The 19,442-nt window shown below is 54.9% G+C and overlaps 4 protein-coding genes across 5 annotated transcripts; 2 read left to right on the forward strand and 2 right to left on the reverse strand.

Annotated features, from left to right (window-relative positions):
- The first annotated feature begins 6,832 nt into the window (after positions 1-6,832).
- Positions 6,833-10,211, forward strand: FAM110D (family with sequence similarity 110 member D). Of its 2 annotated transcripts, none has more exons than XM_028155273.2 (2): positions 6,833-6,898; positions 9,002-10,211. In XM_028155273.2, the coding sequence occupies exon 2, from the start codon at positions 9,096-9,098 to the stop codon at positions 9,909-9,911; it is 816 nt and encodes a 271-aa protein (XP_028011074.1). In that variant the 5' UTR covers positions 6,833-6,898; positions 9,002-9,095; the 3' UTR covers positions 9,912-10,211. The 2 variants fall into 2 exon arrangements, with proteins under 2 accessions (XP_028011074.1, XP_028011075.1); XM_028155274.2 differs by lacking the exon at positions 6,833-6,898 and adding an exon at positions 8,783-8,861.
- A 1,245-nt stretch (positions 10,212-11,456) lies between these two features.
- Positions 11,457-16,726, reverse strand: C9H1orf232 (chromosome 9 C1orf232 homolog). The gene is made up of 5 exons (XM_028155271.2): positions 16,707-16,726; positions 14,736-14,838; positions 13,355-13,438; positions 13,170-13,267; positions 11,457-11,806 (listed from the first exon to the last, which is right to left on the reverse strand). The coding sequence occupies exons 2-5, from the start codon at positions 14,817-14,819 to the stop codon at positions 11,500-11,502; spliced, it is 573 nt and encodes a 190-aa protein (XP_028011072.2). The 5' UTR covers positions 14,820-14,838; positions 16,707-16,726; the 3' UTR covers positions 11,457-11,499.
- On the reverse strand, positions 14,811-17,950 carry ZNF593OS (ZNF593 opposite strand). Its single transcript, XM_054720742.1, has 3 exons — positions 17,882-17,950; positions 17,453-17,632; positions 14,811-14,838 (listed from the first exon to the last, which is right to left on the reverse strand). The coding sequence occupies exons 1-2, from the start codon at positions 17,924-17,926 to the stop codon at positions 17,486-17,488; spliced, it is 192 nt and encodes a 63-aa protein (XP_054576717.1). The 5' UTR covers positions 17,927-17,950; the 3' UTR covers positions 14,811-14,838; positions 17,453-17,485.
- ZNF593 (zinc finger protein 593) lies at positions 16,254-17,187 on the forward strand. Its single transcript, XM_008148051.3, has 3 exons — positions 16,254-16,531; positions 16,738-16,800; positions 16,892-17,187. The coding sequence occupies exons 1-3, from the start codon at positions 16,332-16,334 to the stop codon at positions 17,031-17,033; spliced, it is 405 nt and encodes a 134-aa protein (XP_008146273.1). The 5' UTR covers positions 16,254-16,331; the 3' UTR covers positions 17,034-17,187.
- Positions 17,951-19,442: the final 1,492 nt, after the last annotated feature.

Here is a 19,442-nt window from a genome sequence, read left to right on the forward strand (position 1 = left end):
ATGCCCAGGTTGTGGGCTCAATCCTCAGCGTGGGGTGTGCAGGAGGCAGCTGATCAATGATTTTCTCTCATCATTAATGTTTCTATCTTTCTTCTCCTTTCTCTCTGAAATCAATAATTTAAAAATATATATATATATTTAAAATATAAATAAAACAAATGAAGTAGTGGGGCCAGAGAATTGTGATAGGCTTTTGACCCAGGCCTAGATCAAGTGCCCCACTCTGAGTCAACTTACCCCACTCTGGGAGCACAAGGTGGCCAAGGTCAGGGTAAGATGCCAGAAGAAAGATGAGTCATTGCTGAATGGCAGAACTGCAGGTGTGCAGTGTGGAACGGTGGGGAAGCTGACAATGACTGTGAAGAAGGTGACAGTTCTAATCCAGGGGTAGGATCCAAGTGCTAGTTATAATTCTCTGATGATGTCAGGAATGGTGGTTATAATAACCACCACTGCCCAGCCCTTAACCTCCACCTTCTGTGGGAATTGCCCTCCTCACATATAAAAGTGTAGGTAGCGTCAATGTGATACAACACCTCTATGGCCATAGCTCAGTGCCACCCTAAGAACTTGCTAAAAGGACTGCTGCCCTTTAAATGGCCCCTAATATAAAAAACACCCCAGGAGTCATTTATTGAATACCACCTGGGCACCTGTGACTCGGGTTCCAGTGCTCAAAGCTGCACTGTATAAGCCGTACCCTCAACACCTGCTCTCAGACCTAACACTGTTCAGCCCCAGCCAAACAAACACGTCTCCCCATCTCTTGCCCTGTATCCTCGAAGTAAGACGACTGCATACAGATGTCATGAAGGTTTGCGCTGCTGCAGACAGACAGCCACTGTGTGGAGTGCGGGGAAGACTCAGTGGTGAAAGCGCTTAGGTAAGAGAAACGGCAAATTAATTAACTTGTCCAGTCCTTCTCCTCAGAGAGCAGGAATGCCGGAGATTCCTGCACAAGGCACTGTTGTTCCCCAGCAAGCGCCGAGTGTCCATTTTCTTGCTTCATTTCATGTTCCAATGTGCAGCATAGTATTTGCATTAGTAGCATATGATGGCTGAGGGTCATGCTGCATTTTTTTTTCAAGGCCACCAAAAATTTTGGTTGCCTCCCCCCCAAAAAAAAAATTGAGAGAGAGAGATCATGCTGCATTATTAAACAATATATTTTATTTTTAAATGTGTAAATTTAGGTGCAATATGCAAGAAGCATGGTGCCAATTGCTTTAGGAGTTGGTGAAAATGGTGAGATAAGAAGTAGGGATTTACATGATGCCATTAAAATATATTGTAGTATTTTCTGTTGTTAATGATAACATCATATACACCCCATTTAAATGTTTGAACATGTTATGTAACATTCATAGTTCATCTCTAATGTAAATATTGCTTTAAGAATTTTCTTTTCAATTCTAGTTGCTACCACCTCAGCAGAGTAAAGTTTCACCACATTGAAATTTAAAAAAAAACTAAAAATAAGCCCTAGCCAGTTTGGCTCAGTGGATAGAGCGTCGGCCAGGTTCGATTCCGGTCAAGGGCACATGCCCAGGGTGCAGGCTCGATCACCAGTGGGGGACATGCAGGAGGCAGCCAATCCATGATTCTCTCTCATCATGGATGTTTCTATCTCTCCCTCTTCCATCCTCTCTGAAATCAATAAAAATATATTTTAAAAAATAATTTAATTAAATAAAATAACTGAAAAGAAAAGAAAACACAGACTGAAGAGAGGTTATTTAATTAGGCATTTCTATCAGTAGAATACACATTATGTGAAACCTTAATTATAGGAAAGAATTTCAGCCACAACAATAGCCTGGCTCCACCTCTCCCTCTGACAGTTAGCAATTTTGCTGAAATCAAGGAAGAAAAATAAAAAAAAATTAAAAAAAAGGAAGAAAAATAGATTTGATGGGATAATGATGTAATAATTGATGAATTATTCACATCTTTATTTTCTTACTCATTCAACATTGCTGGTCCTTTAATAAAACACCCATGTGTGCTTAATGATAAGTAGATTGAGTCATCTTTGGTATTTTGACGACTTTCTCTGTGTAAAGAATCTAAAACATCTAAACATTTTTCAGCACCTCAGTATGAAAGTGTAGCTGTCAAGACAGGAGGCAGATTCCTTGCCCCTGCATTCCATGAAAAAGCCTAGTTTCTTCTCCAGGTGTTTTACTAAGACTAGATTGGTTGTTTTTTGTTCCTTGTACTCAATCTAAAGGCATGTTGATGAAGACAGTGGTGGAAAGTGGAGATGATGGAGATGATGGAGATGTGGTGATGGAGGTGTAGGTGACAAGGACTGGAGCAAGGACTGCATTGAGGTCACTCTTGTTCCAATCCTTGCTTCCATCCAGCACGGAGAGCCAACAGAGCAAGCAAGGCAAGAAGGCCAGCGGGTACTGAGAGGGGACTTGCTCCAGCCAGATCTGGGGTACAGTTGAGGTGGCATTAGTGATTCATTGGCTAAGAGCCGAGCTCTGGAGTCCCAGCTCCCCATCTACAAGCTGTGTGACCCTCAGTGAGTCACCTCACCCTTCTCTGCCTGTTTCCTCACGCACCTCACATAGAATTTTGTCAGAAGTGAGTGATGTACTGAGCAGAAAGCACTTAGCAAAGTGCCTAGCACATAGTAAACAACAGATGTAGTTGGTTTTGTTATTGAAACACTAGAAATCCTATCTATTTTTTAAATATGTTTCAATGATTTTTTAGAGAGAGGAAGGGAGAGGAACAGAGAGATAGAAATATCCATCAGAGAGAAGCATCATCTATCGGCTGCCTCCTGCATGCCCACCACTGGGGACTGAGCCCACGACCCGGGGATGTGGCCAGACCTGGGAATAGAACCAGCGACTTCTTGGTTCATGGGTCAACGCTCAACCACTGAGCCACACCGGCTGGGCAACCCTATCTATTTTATTCATACTAGGTGCTCAGGGGAAAAAAATGGTTAATGACATCTGCCTCTTCACCACCCCACCGCCCCCTCCTCTCTCTCTGGCCACCCCTGTCTCTCCCGCCCCCACACCCTCCGGCAGTGGCTACTGGGCAGTGGGTGCTGGGCACCTGGCTCTGCCCCAGGCTGCCCCTCAGAGGGAGAGTGGAGCCAGGCTATTGTTGCAGCTGAAATTCTTTCCGAAACGGAAAGCCCTGGCTGAGAGGATGGCTGTTCTAATCTCTCTGGGGACGCACACACGGCCGGCCAGGGGCTCCTCCTGTGGCCCCGGGACAGCAGGAAGCCCAGCGCGAGCCCCTCCCTCTCTCTGAACCACCGCCGCCGGCCTTGAGCCCCCTTCTCTCATTCGGAACCTTTTCTCGGGGTCCCCATCACCTCACTGAACTGATCTCACAAAACCCCTCCCTTCTCTGTACCCCGTCTTCTCTCTAAGCCCTCCTGAGCCCCCACCCCAGCAGCCCCTTCCTGAGCCTCTTGCCCTCACGGACAGCCTGGCTCCTGCTGTCCTCTAGACCTATTGCTCTCACTATCCCTCCCACAATTCCCCTTCCTCTTTGAAAGCTTCCCACCTCACCCCGACAGAATAAATACCCCCTCCCCACGGCCCCTGCTTTCTTCATCTGTGTCTCAGCAGCACTGCTCTCACTTAACTTGTGATCAGTCCTTCACACCCCTGCCCCACCCCCACCTCCACCCCCAAACCGGCTGAGCTCCCTGGGAGCAAAACCCATCTGCTGACCCCAGGCCACAGAGCAGTGTTCAAAATGATTTGTTGACAGCAGCTGAGAGTGACACTGTGGGAATTAAAAAAAAAAAAAAAATGTTTAAAAAGATTTAGGCCAGAGTTGTCAGGAGGGCAAGAGCTAAGAGTCAGATACATCTAACATTGTTTTTAGCATCTTTAAAAATATTTTTTATTGATTTTTTTTAAAGAGAGGAAGGGAGAGGGATAGAGAGTTAGAAACATCGATGAGAAACATCAATCAGCTGCCTCCTGCACACTCCCTACTGGGGATGTGCCCGCAACCAAGGTACATGCCCTTGACCAGAATGGAACCTGGGACCCTTCAGTCCGCAGGCCGACGCTCTATCCACTGAGCCAAACCGGTTAGGGCTGTTTTTAGCATTTATATTTTATTTTTTTAAAAATGTTTTTATTTACTCCAGAGAGGAAGGGAGAGGGAGAGACAGAAACATCAATGATGAGAGAGATTCATTGATCAGCTGCCTCCTGCACGCCCCACACTGGGGATTGAGCCCGAAAGCTGGGCACTCGCCCTGACAGGGAATTGAACCGTGACTTCCTAGTTCATAGGTTGACGCTTAACCACTGAGCCATGCTGGCCGGGCTCATCTAACATTTGGAGCCCCTGAAGCACCAGGTGCTTTCTCTTCTCTGCCATTCTACAGAAAGGAAGTTCAGAGCGGTTAAGTTCTTGCTCAAGGCCACACAGCCAGTGAGTGGTAGACTAGGATTAGAAGCAAAGGTGGGCAGAGGTGTGGATGGCTATGGCAAGGGTGCTGACTGGTGAGGGGGTTAACCCATTTCTCCTCTGTGACAATGTGGATCTGAAGGGCCTCCCTGACCCACCAACCTCTCCTAGAAGGAGCCAGTTCTGACTCAGGCCTATTCCCATCGATCCTCAGGGTGATTCGGGAATGAGCTCCAAAACAGGAAGGAAACATCTCAGATTTGGCCTCCCCCCTCTCCCCCCTCCCAGGCCCTGGCTCTAGGGCCGGAAAGAGCCACTTTAAGGATCTCCCTGGGGACCCATGACCAGAAAGACAGATGATCCGGTCACAGCAAGTGTGGCCAAGAGACAGGAGGGGCAGGCCGCTGCAGCTCCACCTCATTACCCCCCCTCTCCCGCTCACTCTTTCAAGCCTCTCTCCCCCAGGAAGCCAATCCGATTTGACCTTTCCACCAGGACCCATGATAGAGGGTCTGTGCCCCTGGCATCCCAGACAGAGGACTGTCGCCCTCAGACAGAGAACCCCTGAAAGACTCCCTGACCAGCCTCCTCCTCAGGCTCCTGAGGGCAGAGCGGCTCTCCCTCGGGGTGGAGTCGGTGTCTCCTCCCACCCCTGACAGAATACTCAGGCAGGGAGCCGGGTCACTTCTAGTCACCTCATCAGACTCCCAGGGCAGCACCTGCGTTCCCCTTTCTGTAGTCCAGCATCTGCCTTTGGTCCCTAAAAGAGAGAAGAGAAAGGGGCCCCCTGCCCTTCCACCCAACCCGGATGCTCCTTTAAGACCAAAAGGATGGGGGTTGTATCGGGAGTCAGACACAACAGCCCCATCCTCCCCCTCCTTCACAGGCCAGGTTTCCTGCCATTGACAGCATCCCAGCTGGGCCCTGCCCAGCCTCCAGGCTTAACCCCTTCATGGCCAGATCTCAGGATTACTTCATCTATAAAATTAGGAGAATGAAAGTACCCATTCCATTTGGTTGTTTTGAGGATTAAATGGGTTAATCGTTTGTCCGAAATAGTCAGAACAGTGCCTAGTATTTATTGATCTCTCAACAAAAGTCAACTATTATTCCTAACTGTGTGAGCTTGGATCAGTCATTTCCCCTCTCTGAGACTCGGTCTCTTCCGCTGTCAAATGGGAAGAATAATAAAACCTACCTGCCTAGGATTGTCCTGGGGATGAATTGTGACAAAGTGCATGAAAGCATTTTGTAAAGTAACAACACCTTATGAAACTGTCATGGACAAAATAATAATAAGAATCCTCACTAGGTAATAAAAATCTCTTACCAGGAGATGGGCCTTCTGGTTTTCAGACCCATTCCTTACTTGACAGGCAGAGGGTGCAGTGGAAGGAGTGGATTTGGGGTTGGGCTTGGGCAAGTCTCTCCCCTCTCTGATCCAGTTTCCTTATGGGCTGGCCACCCTGTCTAGGGTCCTTGGGAGGGACAAAGGAGATTGGAGAGCACAGGTGTGAATGTGCTTTGCAAATGTTAAGAGGTGCTAGAAAGGAGGGAGAGAGGCCAGGTAGAGGAGGGCAAGGCCCCTTGGCAGGGAAATTGGTCTTTGAATTCTGGGCACGACAGAGTTTACCGGCGGGGAGAGGGGCGGAGCCTCCTGGCACCAGCACCGTGGGGACAGGGCTCCTCTTGAGACGGGAGGTGCCAGACAAGGAACCGAGCCAGCTCTCGAAGCCCCCAAGTTGGGACCGGGGAGAAAGGAGGTCAGAGGACCTAGACTTGACCCCAAAATCATCCCTTCATCTTCCTCGTCCCAGTCAACCCCTTTGCCATCAGAGGACTTTGGGCAGAGGCACCTCCAGTGGCTCCCAGGTGACCTTCACGCCAAGACCTGCTGGGACAGGCTCACCCTGAACACCGGCAGCAACACTGCCCCCACCCTTAGGCTGCAGATGCTGGCCTCACCCGTGGAGAGCAGGCTTGATGCCCACACACCCGGACCAGGACGGGTCTAAGCCTGCACAGAGCGGGAAAGGCACAGTTATTAGAACCCTGCTCTGTCTTCCTATTCCAACCCAGAGGGTTTGCCAAGGCCCAGAGGGGGCTGACCCCACGTGAATAGCATGTCCCCACCCCAAGCCTCTGAAGGAATCAGGAGAACTTGTTTGGGGTCCTGGCTGTGCCCCAAGCTCACTGTGCCTCCAGGCAAATCACCTAACCTATCAGGGCCTGTGTGACCACCTGTAAAATAAAGGAGCTGGACCGGCTCCCTAGCCCTCTCCAACACAGACTGTGATCAGGAAGGAGTTAATGGAGGCCAGGCTCTGGGTCAGGAAGGCGAGGGTTAATCTGGGGGGGGGGGGTGGAGGCTCTCTCAGCTTTTCCTGTGGAGAGTGAGGTTTGGCTGCCACCAAAGTTACTTCTAGTCCCTGCTGTCCCTCCTGCCCTCAGTCTGGACCTGCCCTCGGACCCCTGCATTCAGCCTCCCCACACAGAGGTGAGTGCATCCCCAGCCCAGTGCTGAGGTGGGGGGGCACCCAGGGACCCAAAGGCAGGGAGCCTGGCTCCAAGCTAATGAGCACAGTTCCCAGCCCTCACCTGGAGCAGAAGCCTTGGACACAGTCGGACCACTGACCCCGGGACTGGGAGAAAGTGGGCGCAGGGATGTCTGCCAGGCATCTAGGGTGGGACGTCTGTGGTTGGGCAAGGCCAGCCCCGAAGGCAGGGACGAGGCAGTGGACGGCAGGCTATTTTGGTGCCTGTGTTTAGGGACTTTTTATAGCCTCTGCACTGGGGCTGGGAAGAGGAGGACGGGCTGAGGAGATGTGAGGGTATCCATGAGGTCAGATAAGTACAATGCCCTCCTGAGACCTTGGAATCTGACCCATTGCCTGGCATAGTCCTTAGGAGCCAGGAAGGAAGGCACTGTCAGACTCTCCTCGCTTCCTGGGTTCCCAGCCACCTATGGGCTGATTTACTAGACACTAGCGGAGTGTATGAGTGTGTGTGTGTGTGTGTGTGTGTGTGTGTGTGAATGTGTGTGTGAGTGTGTGTGTGAATGTGTGTGTGTGTGTGTGTGAATGTGTGTGTGTGAGTGAGTGTGTGTGCGTGAATGTGTGAGTGTGTGTGACTGTGTGTGTGAGTGTGTGTGTGTGTGAATGTGTGAGTGTGTGTGAGTGAGTGTGTGTGTGTGAGTGTGTGTGTGAATGTGTGAGTGAGTGTGTGTGTGTGTGTGTGAATGTGTGTGTGTGTGAGTGTGTGTGTGTGTGTGAATGTGTGTGTGAGAGTGTGTGTGTGTGTGTGAATGTGTGTGTGTGAGTGTATGTGTATGTGAGTGTGTGTGTGTGTGTGTGTGTGTGTGTGTGAAGCTGAACAAGTTGCACTGGGGTGAGTGGGGTTCGCAGGGTCTCTGCCTCAGGGCTCATCACCAGGGCTCCCCTCCCCCCATCCCTGACAAGTTCTATTGTTTTGTTGCCTCCAGACTTGAGGTCCTCTAAGCCCCAGAACTGATGTGTCCCTCTCAGCTGAATGGAGGATGGAGGCAGCAAGGGGGCAGGGGTGGGGTGGGGTGTGCTGTGCTGTGTGGGTGGCCCATTCTGTGACTGCCAAGGAAACTGTCAACTCTTGATTTACAACCCCTCCTGGCCCCTTTCCCCTGCAGAGGGAGGTGGAGGAGAAGGGTCATGGGGTCTCAGGATGAGAAGGAGGCAGGGACCCTGAGGGCAGATTTCTAGGAGTGCAGGTTTTGGGAAGAATCGATGGCAGGAACATTTTAAATGAGGCAAGGGGCCCCTCTCTAACGGAAATTGCTTGGTTGTATGTCAGCGGGAATACAAGAAAGAAAAAAAGGGATGTTCTGACAGGCAAGTGAGAGATCCGATCTGAACCAGTTCTGGGATGCAAGGCAAGAGACCTAGATCCAGTCCCAGGCCCTAATTCTCAGTAAGCCCTGAGCAAGCCCCCTCCTCTCTGGGCCAGGGTCACACTCTATGGCATGGAAAGGCAGAGGTAGGTAAGGCGATGTTTCCTGGCGGGCATTCTGGAGTTCCCTTGGCAGGGCACCGAGTGGGTGGGTAGCAGGCGCTGGCTGACATGACCTGTGATCACCGCCCTCTCCTTCTCAATGGCCCTCCTGGGCCTGGGCAGGGCAGTTGGCCGCAATGACTGGAGACTCCTACACTGTGGTTATATCCCTGACCTCGGTGCCCGGAGGGAAGGGTGGGCCCTGCTGGAGCCAGCCTGTGGCTGGGAAGCGTCCTTGTCTTGGACTCCAAGTTGCTGGTTTGGGAAGAGGTATTTTTTCCGGTCCAGGCCACTTTCGGGAATTGGGCCGGGACCAGCCCCATTTCCTCTCCCAAGTGTCCTGCTTGCTGATGCCTGCTTGGCATGGTCCTGTGGCCAGATTGGGGCAACCCTCAATGTGGCATAGGAAGCCTGACCAATGTCTTTGAGGAATGGAGGTAAGGGACAGCCAGAGCCTCTGCCCCCTAGACAGGGCACGGACGGCCTTGGATGGGGGAGGAGTGGCTGGCTGATCCTATTCCCGGGAATGCCTGCAGGGATATCTACTCTTCCCCTGACCATTCCTCTTTCCCTGCAGGACCCAGGAAGCCCCAGCCAATTGCTCTCAGCAACTCAACTAGCTGCCTAACGCCCGTGGCTTATGGGGCACTGTCCCGCCCAGTTCCGCTAAGATGCTCCTAGCCTCTCCCTCCACCCCATCCAGGGGACGGACCCCCAGCGCGGTGGAGAGGCTGGAGGCCGACAAAGCCAAGTATGTCAAGACGCATCAGGTGATAGCGCGACGCCAGGAGCCAGCCCTGCGTGGGGGTCCTGGGCCGCTCATGCCGCACCCCTGCAATGAGCTGGGGGGCTCTGCATCTCCCAGGACGCCCAGGACGGCCCGCCGGGGTAGCGGCCGGCGGCTGCCAAGGCCGGACTCCCTCATCTTCTACCGCCAGAAGCGGGACTGCAAGGCTCTGGTGAACAAAGAGAACGCCAAGGGCCAGGGGCTGGTGCGACGCCTCTTCCTGGGCGCCCCCCGAGACGCCTCCTCGAGCAGCCCGGGCCCAACGGAGCGACCTGCGGCTACAGGAGGTTGGGCCGCACCCCAAGATGCCCCGGAAGCGGCGGGCAAGCGGGCGCTGTGCCCCACGTGCTCGCTGCCCCTGTCGGAAAAGGAGCGCTTCTTCAACTACTGCGGCCTGGAACGCGCGCTGGTGGAGGTGCTGGGTGCCGAGCGCTTCTCTCCGCAGAGCTGGGGCGCGGACGCCAGCCCCCCGCCTGGAACGTCGCCGCCGCCTGGCTCCGGGGACACCAGCGACTGGACATCCAGCGAAGGCGGCGCGGATCGCTCAGATCACGCCGGCGGCGGCGGCGGCTCGGAGGCAGCGGGATCGGCGCGGGACGGGCGCCCCCCGGTGTCGGTGGTGGAGCGCAACGCGCGCGTCATCCAGTGGCTGTACGGCTGCCAGCGCGCCCGCAGCCCGCCGCGCGAGTCTGAGGTGTGACCGCGGCCGCTCGGGAGCGGGCTCCCGAGGAGTCTGGTATCTGGGGAAGGTCCGGGGGTGAGCGCTGGGCTGGGCCCGGGCACCCGCAGGGACGCCCTGCCTCTGGCGCGCAGGTGGCCTTTGGGCAAGCCCCTCCTCCCCCCTCTGGATCTGGGCTCCCCCAAGCAACCGTGGGGGCCTGGGCCCTTCCCGGTGCGGACAGCGGAGGCGGAGGAGGCCTCCGCGTGGCCCCTGTGGAGGCCGGGTCCGGGGAGTGAAGGCTGGGCTGAGAATTCAGAGAACCTGCTGAATAAAGGCAAAACGTTGAAGCGAGTCGTGAGGTTGATGTTGAGGAAGGGGGCGGGGCGGGTTGGCGAGTGTGTCTGCGTGCGTTTTGGAGGATGGGTTCAAGGCTGTGTGACTCCCTGGGCGAGCACTTGACCTCTCCGGGTGCCGGCGCTCCCCTCGGTGATCATACGTGTTGGAAATAGTGGGAAAGCTCACGGCCATGTTCCCCGCACACAGCAGTGCTGATGAAGGAAAGCTGCTGTAACCACGAATTAGTTAGTGCCCACTCACACTATCACGGTCATTTCCTCCACCGACGCCCAGGTCGGTCCACACTACAGCCGGGAAGAGGGAATAGAGTGTTTAGGGGGTTCTGGGGAGGGCCTGCTCTAGAAATCTGGGGGCCACCCGTGACTAAAAGGTCCCCATTCCTAGAGTTTTACTGTCTGCTTTTGGTTGCACGGTATGAAGGGCTGGACCAGAATAATAAAGGATAATAAAGGCAAGGACCCTCCAAACAAGGATTCTGCCAACCCGCAGCCTCACACCCTGCCCTCTCCCTCAAAGACCACAAGGTCACCTGTCTTCCTCACACGTCTGCATCTTTAAGTCTTGGTTCACGGTCCTCCCTTTGCCTGGGTTACCCTGCCCTTTCTCTCCACTCATCCTTCTAAGGTTACATATGTTCATCCTCCCTCAGGAATTCCCGAATTCTCCAGTCGGCCTCATCTCTGAGCTCCCAAGGACAGCCCTATATTTTGAGCCTCCATTTGTCACCTGGTGTGGGGCCCGCGGATAGTCTGAGCTCTCTTGTTAGTCTGTGGCCGCCTAGTACAGGGACAAAGCACATAGTAGGGCCACAGGACAACGTTTGCCAAATTAAAAGAGGCCGGGCATTCCGGCCAAGGGCACATGCCTGTGTTGCGGGCTCGATCCCCAGTAGGGGGCGTGCAGGAGGCAGCCAATCAGTGATTCTTATCATTGATGTTTCTCTCTCTCCCTCTCCCTTCCTCTCTGAAATCAATAAAAGAGGCTGGGCAGAGCGATGGAGTCTGTCCTCAGGGGTTCCCCAGCTTCTTGGAAGGTTGTGCCCTAAATCTTACACAATCCATCCTGACACCCTGGCTGCCCCTGGTCATTTTCTCCCTGTATGTTTGTGGGCTAAGGAAGGGTTCCCCCAGCTGGACCCCCACCCTGAGGTTGGCCACCAAACTGCAGCTTTCCCGGCTGTCCACACAAAAAAAGCACGCGGTCAAACGGGCTGTGGGACCAGGGTTTTTATGTTGGAAAGGAGGAGTGGGCGCCCAGTTCAGCCGTCCGGCTAGTCACCTTTGGGCGCGGCCTTCACCCTCATCTCGGCCAGTTTGTGGGTAAGGAAGCTCCACTTGAAGTCGGCCGCCGCGTCGGTCTCCCGCGGTTCGGGTTGCTCGGCGGCCTCCTCCGTGGCCTCTTCCCCGGCTTCGGGGTCCCGCTCCGGGGTGGGCTCGGCGCCGCGCAGCATGGACGCCGCCGCCGCCTGCTGCTGCTGCCACCTGCTGGCGAACGCGTCCCAGAACCCGAGCCCCCGCGGCTCCGCCTCCGCCGCCGCCGCCTCCGCCGCCTGCGAGGAGGGCTGCGCCGCCAGCGGGCTGCGGGAGACCGGCGGGATCAGAGGGTCAGAGGCGGGGCTAGAGGTCCGGCCGCGGACGAAGAAGAGGCGGGGTCAGGGGCCAGTAACCGAGCCCGGGGAGCCCGGGGTACTGGAGGGGCCCGGAAGACGGGGGGCAGGTCAGGATGTTGGAGGCAAGGGGAGGCTCAGACGTGCCGCGAAGGGGGGCTGGGTGGGACAGGGTCTAGGGATTAGGAAAGTGACTTGGGGCGAGGCCAGAGTAGGAAAGCCAGAGAGAGGCGCCAGGTCTGGGAAGATGGGGACGGTGCCCTGAGAAAGGGGCAGGGCTAACGATTCGAGCGAGTGGCTTGGGACCGGGAAGGGCGAGATCCCGGAAAGGAACGGGTTCAGGAAGCCGTGGTCAGAAAGCCAAGGTGGGCCCTGGGGAACGAGGCGGGGTGGGGACTGGGGTCAGGTTCTGGGATGGGAGTAAAGGGGTGGGGGCAGGAAAATGAGGGAACACGGGAGAAGGACGGGTGGAGAGACCCCAAGGGAAGGAGAAAGGTCTAAATCAGAGGCTCAGGGGAGGGGGGACTTTGGAGGTAGCCGGGAAATGTGGGGGGAGAGCAATCAAGGAGCTGGGATGCGGCTTGAGGTGGGATCTCAGGTCTGAGGGGAGCCCCTACAAGAGCTGGGAAGTAGAGGCGATACGTGTGGGGACAAGAGATGGGAGGGTCAGGGGACGTAGGGGAGAAAGGAATATGGGAGTGTCGAAGAGAGCGGGGAGTGTGACTGGGCTGGAGGAAGGGGCAGAGATGCAGGGTGTGCCAGAGATAGAGCTAGGAGGAAGACCGAGGCCCTGGGTCCTGCCCCCTAGCCCTCCAGCATCCAAGACCTACAAGACGGGTTGGTAAACTAGTGTGCCTCAGATCCTTTCAGCTTGCTGAAATCGAGATCCCAGGCCTCAGCCCACACCTGCTGAATCAGAATCTTTGAAGAGTCTGGGAATTTGTGTTTGTCACAAGTACCCTAGGAGGATGAGTTTAGACCAGTATTTGGGAATCATTGATCTGGATCACCCTCTGTTCCAAACACCCAAAGGTTCTCTGCTCAGTTCCCTGAATCTAGGGAGATGACCCCTCCCACGTGGATGGAGAGAGAGCGCCCATAATACCTTCTAGCACCTCAATCCCCACATTTGGTAAATTCCTCCTGTAAGCTAACCTAATCTCCCAGAGATGCTGATTTGGCCTCTTTCCTGCTAAGAGAAACAGAAAGAGGGGGGCTGCCCCTTCCCAACCCTCCGTGGTCAGAAAGACAAACTGACCATATGGAAAGGCCGTGGAGAAGGCGACCCCAGGCCCATCCCAGAACCTCCCCCGCCCCCTCACACACACACATACTGGTCAGCACAGGGCTCCGGTGGCAGCAGCTTATCCTCATCTTCTTTGTTAAACAGAGATGACATTGTCAGCCAACCTTTCACTCCGACCCCCTGAACCTGGGAGGGAGGGCCTGGGAGTCATTGAGGGGCCACAGCACCCCCTCCCAGGACTCCAGGGCTGGGTTGGAAGAAGGGAGAACTCACCCGGCGGGCCAGCTGTGACATGGGATTGAAGGCCTCTGAGGTCGGTTCTGCTGTCTCAGACTCCACTAAAGCTGGGTTCTCCCTCTGGGACACAAGACCCCCCACCGGCATGAGAGAGGTCCCAAAGGCATAGGAACTCCCTCCCCCACTGCTAGCCTGGTACACATAGACCAGGCACCCCAAATTCCACAGAACTAGACATACACCTAGTCTCCTCACGCCCTTCACAGATGCATAAAAGTATTCCTCTAAACAAAGCTACCAGTCACATACATTACCTGTATAGAAAAATTCCTCCAGAAACACATATGTGCCCACCTACAGACATGTCCATATATACCCAAAAACATGTGGACATGGGCATGCACACTGATGTAGACACACCTGTGCATGAGCATGCCTCCACATGGCTATAACTCTTCACCTCTACGTGGCTATGTGCACTGTGAGGCACTCATACCAGGACACACACACAATTATACCATGCACATTTGTGCACCTATACAACTGCAGACAGCTGCATAGAGGCCCACCCACAGCACGCAAACCTTCCCACCCATCCACAGACACCAACATACAGATGTACACACAAACACACACAACGAACAAACAGAACGCCTGCCAAACCTGCACAGAGCCATGCAGGCATAGACTTCTGCCCAGATGCACACACCTGAAAATACCTATACCTAGTTCACACCTGCACATACACCTTCACCGGGGACACCACACAGACACCAGTCCTAACCCTGACCCACAAATACTTCTACACATGCCCAGCCCTGTCTGGACATACACTAATTCACATACACACACACCACAGAACGTGTCCCTGCCCCTGCCACATCTATTTGTGCAATTGCTACTTATCACAGCCTCTAGATGTAAGACTGTTTCAGAGCCTTTTCAGTTTTTTTCAACGTCAGGATAAACATGTCCAAGTGTGGCTCTGATCTGATGCTGTCAGTGACCCACAAAATAAAAGAGTCACTGTTCATACCTCCGGTACCAGGAGTCTCCACTTCTCCTCAAGGCAAGCCATCCCACTTCTGTTCAGCTCTGCCGAGTCCTAAGTAAGCTGAGTGTACCTGTGTGGCCACTGCCCACTGGACCTAGAAGGATCTTCTCCCTCTGGCACTCCTGGAGATCTCTGGATATAGTGACCGCTCCCCCAATGTCCCCCAAGTCTTTTCTTCTTGAACGTCCTGGCTTTCTGACACTGTACCGTGCCATCTGTCATCCTTGAGTGGGCTGATTACTTCTGCATAAATGTATCCCACCCTCTCTTTCTCTCTGAGCCTGCCCCTTGCCCTTCTTTGTACCTTTCACTCCTGCTTCCCCTCTGCCCCTGCCCCACCCAGCAAGCATGGATGGTACTCACCTCCTCTGCCAGATCCTCCTCAGATTCCCCACCCAGGGTCTGTAGCACTTTGGATTTGTAGGTTTTCCAGAAGGCCTGGTTCATAGCTGCAGGGGAAACGGGCCTGGCACCCAGGTGCAGGAAGGCAGTGGCTCAGTGGGCATCCAGTGGGTCTGGCTTAGGAACTTGGTGAGACCGAGAGCCTGTCCCAGGGATCTGGTGACTTCATTAAAGATGCACCAGCCTCCCCAGCTGGCACAGTGCCCAGCAAGTGAACGGATCCAAAGGAGTCTAGGGTGGGGGTGGGACAGAGCGGGCTTCTGCCAGCTCAGCCCCTTGCCGTGACCCATATTGGCCACGAATAATAGCGACATCTCCCCACAGAGGCCTCCTTCCCAGGAGTACTTGAATTTGATCTCTTGGAATGGCTCCAGAAAAGTCCTCTTCCTTTCACAAAGTCCATTTCCAAAGTCCTCGTACCCCGGACCCACATTGGCGCCCCTGTGACTATAGCCATACCTGCTGTGCCCTCAGCAGGGCCCTGCCCTATGTCCCCACTTAGCCTCTGTGAATTGGAGTGGGACGGTCCCAAGTCCCCCAGTCAGTGCCCTGGGCTTACATTTCACTGCTTTGTCTGGGCTGGAAACTGATTCCTCTCCCCAGGGATGCACGTGCCCGGCTCCCTGTTTCCTGGCAACAGGTTCCAAAGGGCTGGAGCCCCTGAATTATTGCTGAGCTCCCCTGGTCAGCCTGGAAGGCACCAGGCCCAGGTGAGTGGGAAAAGGCTTCTCTGGCCCTCTCCCTGCTCTTGAGCACACAACACCGAGGCTGTATCTCTCTCTGCCTTTGTTGCCAGCCCACGCACGGCCGTCCAGGGCTCAGAGAAAGGGGGCAAAGATGGGAGGCGCTCCTGTGAGCACCTCTTCTTGTGGGAGGAGCTGATCCCCCTTAAGTCTGACACTGCCTGAGCACTGTGATCTCTGGGGAGGAACACCCCTTCCAATGTCCCTCACGGATTTGTCTGGGGGGTGGATAAGGAGTGGACACCCGAGGGAATAACTGAGGAGCAGTGAGAAGGGGCAAGGATTTGCCAGGGAATGGAGGTATCTCGGGAAGCCTTAATGGGGACCGGAATCCCAAACTTATTCACTCTCGTTCATTTATCCATTTATTCACTTCACTGATATTTTTCAGTGCCTCCCGGAGATATTTAAAACATGCCCCTCCTCCACCGCGGAGTCGAAGACGTGGGAACCGGGAGGAGAGATGGGGCCAGAGGATAACGCTGAGAGGTGGTGCAGGGCGGGGTAGGCAGGGCAGCGGGACGCCCGGGAATCCCCCAAGGACATGCACCCCCCACCCCTCTCCAGCGGCTCCGCGAGGCCGCCTGACGCCCTCAGGCTGGGACACTCCGTTGGGCTCTGCCCCGGGCACCGGCACTGACACACTTGGCCGCCTGGGGTCGCTCAAGGCGCGGTCCGCGCGAGTGACGTCATCAGCGGCAGCCCGGTGGAGCCTGCCCGCCCCCCGGCGTCACATGACGTCACTTAGAGCCCGGAAGGCGCGCACGTGAGTTTCCTCCTCGGCGCCGGCCCTCGGGCTCCGCTGCCAGCGGCCATGGGTCGCTCCCGCCGGACGGGCGCGCACCGGGCGCACTCCCTGGCCCGCCAGATGAAGGCGAAGCGGCGGCGGCCGGACCTGGATGAGATCCACCGCGAGCTGCGGCCCCAGGTGCTCTCACGGCCCCGGCCGGACGCGGGTGCCCAGCCAGACCCGGACCTGCCAGGGGGCGGCCTGCATCGCTGCCTGGCCTGCTCGTAAGTCCTGCCGGGCCGCCTCGGGAGGAGTAGGGTCCGTGGTCTGGGCGGGGATGTGGGGTCCGGTCCGCCGGGCGCGGGGGTCTGCGGGCCTCCTAGCCCTTCAGACTCAAAGTTTGCGTCAAAGAACGAGCTGTGGTCAGGGAGATAGACGTCCCTGGGAGACATCAATTACCTGCTCGCTCTCTTATCCCTCCTCCCTGTAGGAGGTACTTCATCGATTCCGCCAACCTGAAGAGCCACTTCCGATCCAAAGACCACAAGAAAAGGTATGAAGGAGCAAGGAGAGGATTGAGGATGGGTGTCTGGTTTACAGGGCTCACATCTGGGCAGCACCCATCTCCTTTTCTTCTCTCCCAGGCTAAAGCAGCTGAGCGTGGAGCCCTACACTCAGGAAGAGGCTGAGAGGGCAGCAGGCATGGGCTCCTATGTGCCCCCCCAGCGGCTGGCAGTGCCCACAGAAGTATCCACTGAGGTCCCTGAGATGGACACGGCTACCTGACATGGCCTGAAGATGCAGGGCAGAGCCACCGCCCATGGACAGTGACGCAGGGCTAGGCTGGGAGAGACTGTGCCACCCTTTTTTAGCCCTGAATTTGCAAGTGGATGGCCTCTTCTGGGTGCCCTCCCCCTCAAATAAAGGAACTGGATAAAGAGTGCTTGCCTCTGACTCCCTAGCCTCCAGGCCTCCCCCAAACGCCTGCCCTGTAAGGATTTCTCTACCGCTATTGTGTGCAGGACCCAGGGTGTCTGTTCCCTACTTGGTCCAGCTGTGGAACCTGCATCCTTGCCTGGAGCCACCAGGCAGAGCCAGGTACAGTGGGAGGAGGGGGAGTAGAATCAGGTTTAAACGGCTCTGCTTCCAATGAGGGCAGAAACGAAGTGGGACCCCAAGATTGCAGTCCCTGCTGAGTTACCTACCCCCAGGGCCCAGGTGACAGGCTGCCCACTTCATCACGGGGCCCGTGGCGGTGGCCGCTGTCCCACCATCTTCCAGACAGCATAGCAGGAGCCACCCAGTCCAAGGACAGCCAGCAGTGTTGCCACGACCCCAACCAGTGGACTCCGGGGCTCTGCCTTCAGCTCCCCGGCTACCTGCATCTGGGGATGTACAGAGGCTTCCAGGAAGGGAAGGGACTGAGAAGGCACAGCTGGGTGAAGGAGATATGGCCGCCATTGCTGCCCCAGGGAGATTCCACCCCATTCCCTCTCGCTTCAGTGCCCATCTGGGTCCTGGCTGCTCAGGCGGCAGGGAACGTGACAACATTCCCTGGCTGTTGGGGCCCACAACCCAGCCACAATATGGGAGGAAGGGGTCGGTACCAGAAACCCTGAGTTAGAGGTACTTACCTGTAGCACCCGGAAGTAGCCAGGGGTCAGGCGTCGCAGGCGCATGGTGGGTGCCACTGGTCTCCCTGGCCGCCTGTGGGGTGTGGGCAGAAATGAGGACCAGGGGTACTCTTGGTATGAAGAAGTGGAAATGTGGGGGCGGAGAGGTTCCTGACCGCTCATAGCCAGGCCCTCAGAGGATGCTCACCAGAGTCTGCCCTCCCAGGTCTGTCAAGGGGTGGGCAGCTGGACCTTTAAATCTGGTCCCTTCCCCCGCCTGCCTGCCCTGCCAGCCTTAGGAGCAGCTGTCAGGAGAGATCAGCATCAGGCCTGAGCAGCACCTCCCCCACCCACCGGGTAGGCAGGCGGGACAGCGCCCAGGCTTCTTAGGCCTAAACCAGGTACTGGGAGGGCCTCTGCAGCCCTGGTCCTGGCCCTTCCCTACCGCAGATGATTGGATGTCGCCAATCAGCTCTCAGCAAAGGTGGGGAAGGGTGCCTTACCCCCCACCACAACAGTGACACTTTCACTTGGTTTGGGTTAGATCACCCACCCCTTGGGAGAGGGCACACATCACCCCTTTCCCCAAGATGGAGTTCCTGCAAGGACTTCCCTAGCCTCAGCTTGAAAACAATAAAAGATTTGTATATACCGATTTAAAAAGCTATTATTTTTTAGCACGTTATAGAAATCAGTATTCTAAGCTTACATATATTATTTGGCATTGATTATCTCATAAAATGAAAAGGCTTATTTACAGAATAGTGTACAGATTGATTATCTGCATATATAGATAATGGAAGAACACCCAGCAAATGTAACAGTGGCCCCCACTGTGTAATGGGCTAAGGATATGCTGGGGAAAAGGTTCTCCTTTTACTTAATGAGCTATTGTTATGTAATGACCTTTGACATTTTTACAGCAAATGTGTACAATGGACTTTTGTTAAACTCAAACTCACTTCAAAATAGAAGTTGCTGCCCTAGCCGATTTGGCTCAGTGGATAGAGCGTCGGCCTGCGGACTGAAGGGTCCCAGGTTCGATTGTGGTCAAGGGCACATGCCCAGGTTTCGGGCTTGATCCCCAGGAGGCAGCTGATCAATGATTCTCATCATTGATGTTTCTATCTCTCTCTCCCTCTCCCTTCCTCTCTGAAATCAATTAAATATATATATGAAGCTGCCCTTTATTATGCCCCTTGCTGCCTACTCATGCCAGGTGCTAGGGGCACAGAGTATAGACACTATTGTGGTTATTAGGCCCCCAGTCCTTCTAGGAGAATACATGGATACAAGTGGTGAGTTCTTGTCTGTTTCTCCCCTACAGGATTGTGAGTTCAGGGAGAGCAGAGGCTGGCTGGCTTCTCACTTTCTATGTCTTTCGCTATCTCAGGGGAGGTGTTTGATGACATTAGGATGGTGGAGATGGGTCTGTTTATTGGGCTTTCCCAGACTGCCATAGGGAGACTATTGTAGGAAGGAAGAGGGGAAAAACCAAAACATTAAAGTAGGACTCGGCATGGAGGGGACACATAGTGCAGGATGTGAGAATGAGTTGAAGGACAAAGTCAGAGAGGTGAGG

This window comes from Eptesicus fuscus, chromosome 9, assembly GCF_027574615.1.
Source record: "Eptesicus fuscus isolate TK198812 chromosome 9, DD_ASM_mEF_20220401, whole genome shotgun sequence".
Taxonomy (NCBI): domain Eukaryota; kingdom Metazoa; phylum Chordata; class Mammalia; order Chiroptera; family Vespertilionidae; genus Eptesicus; species Eptesicus fuscus.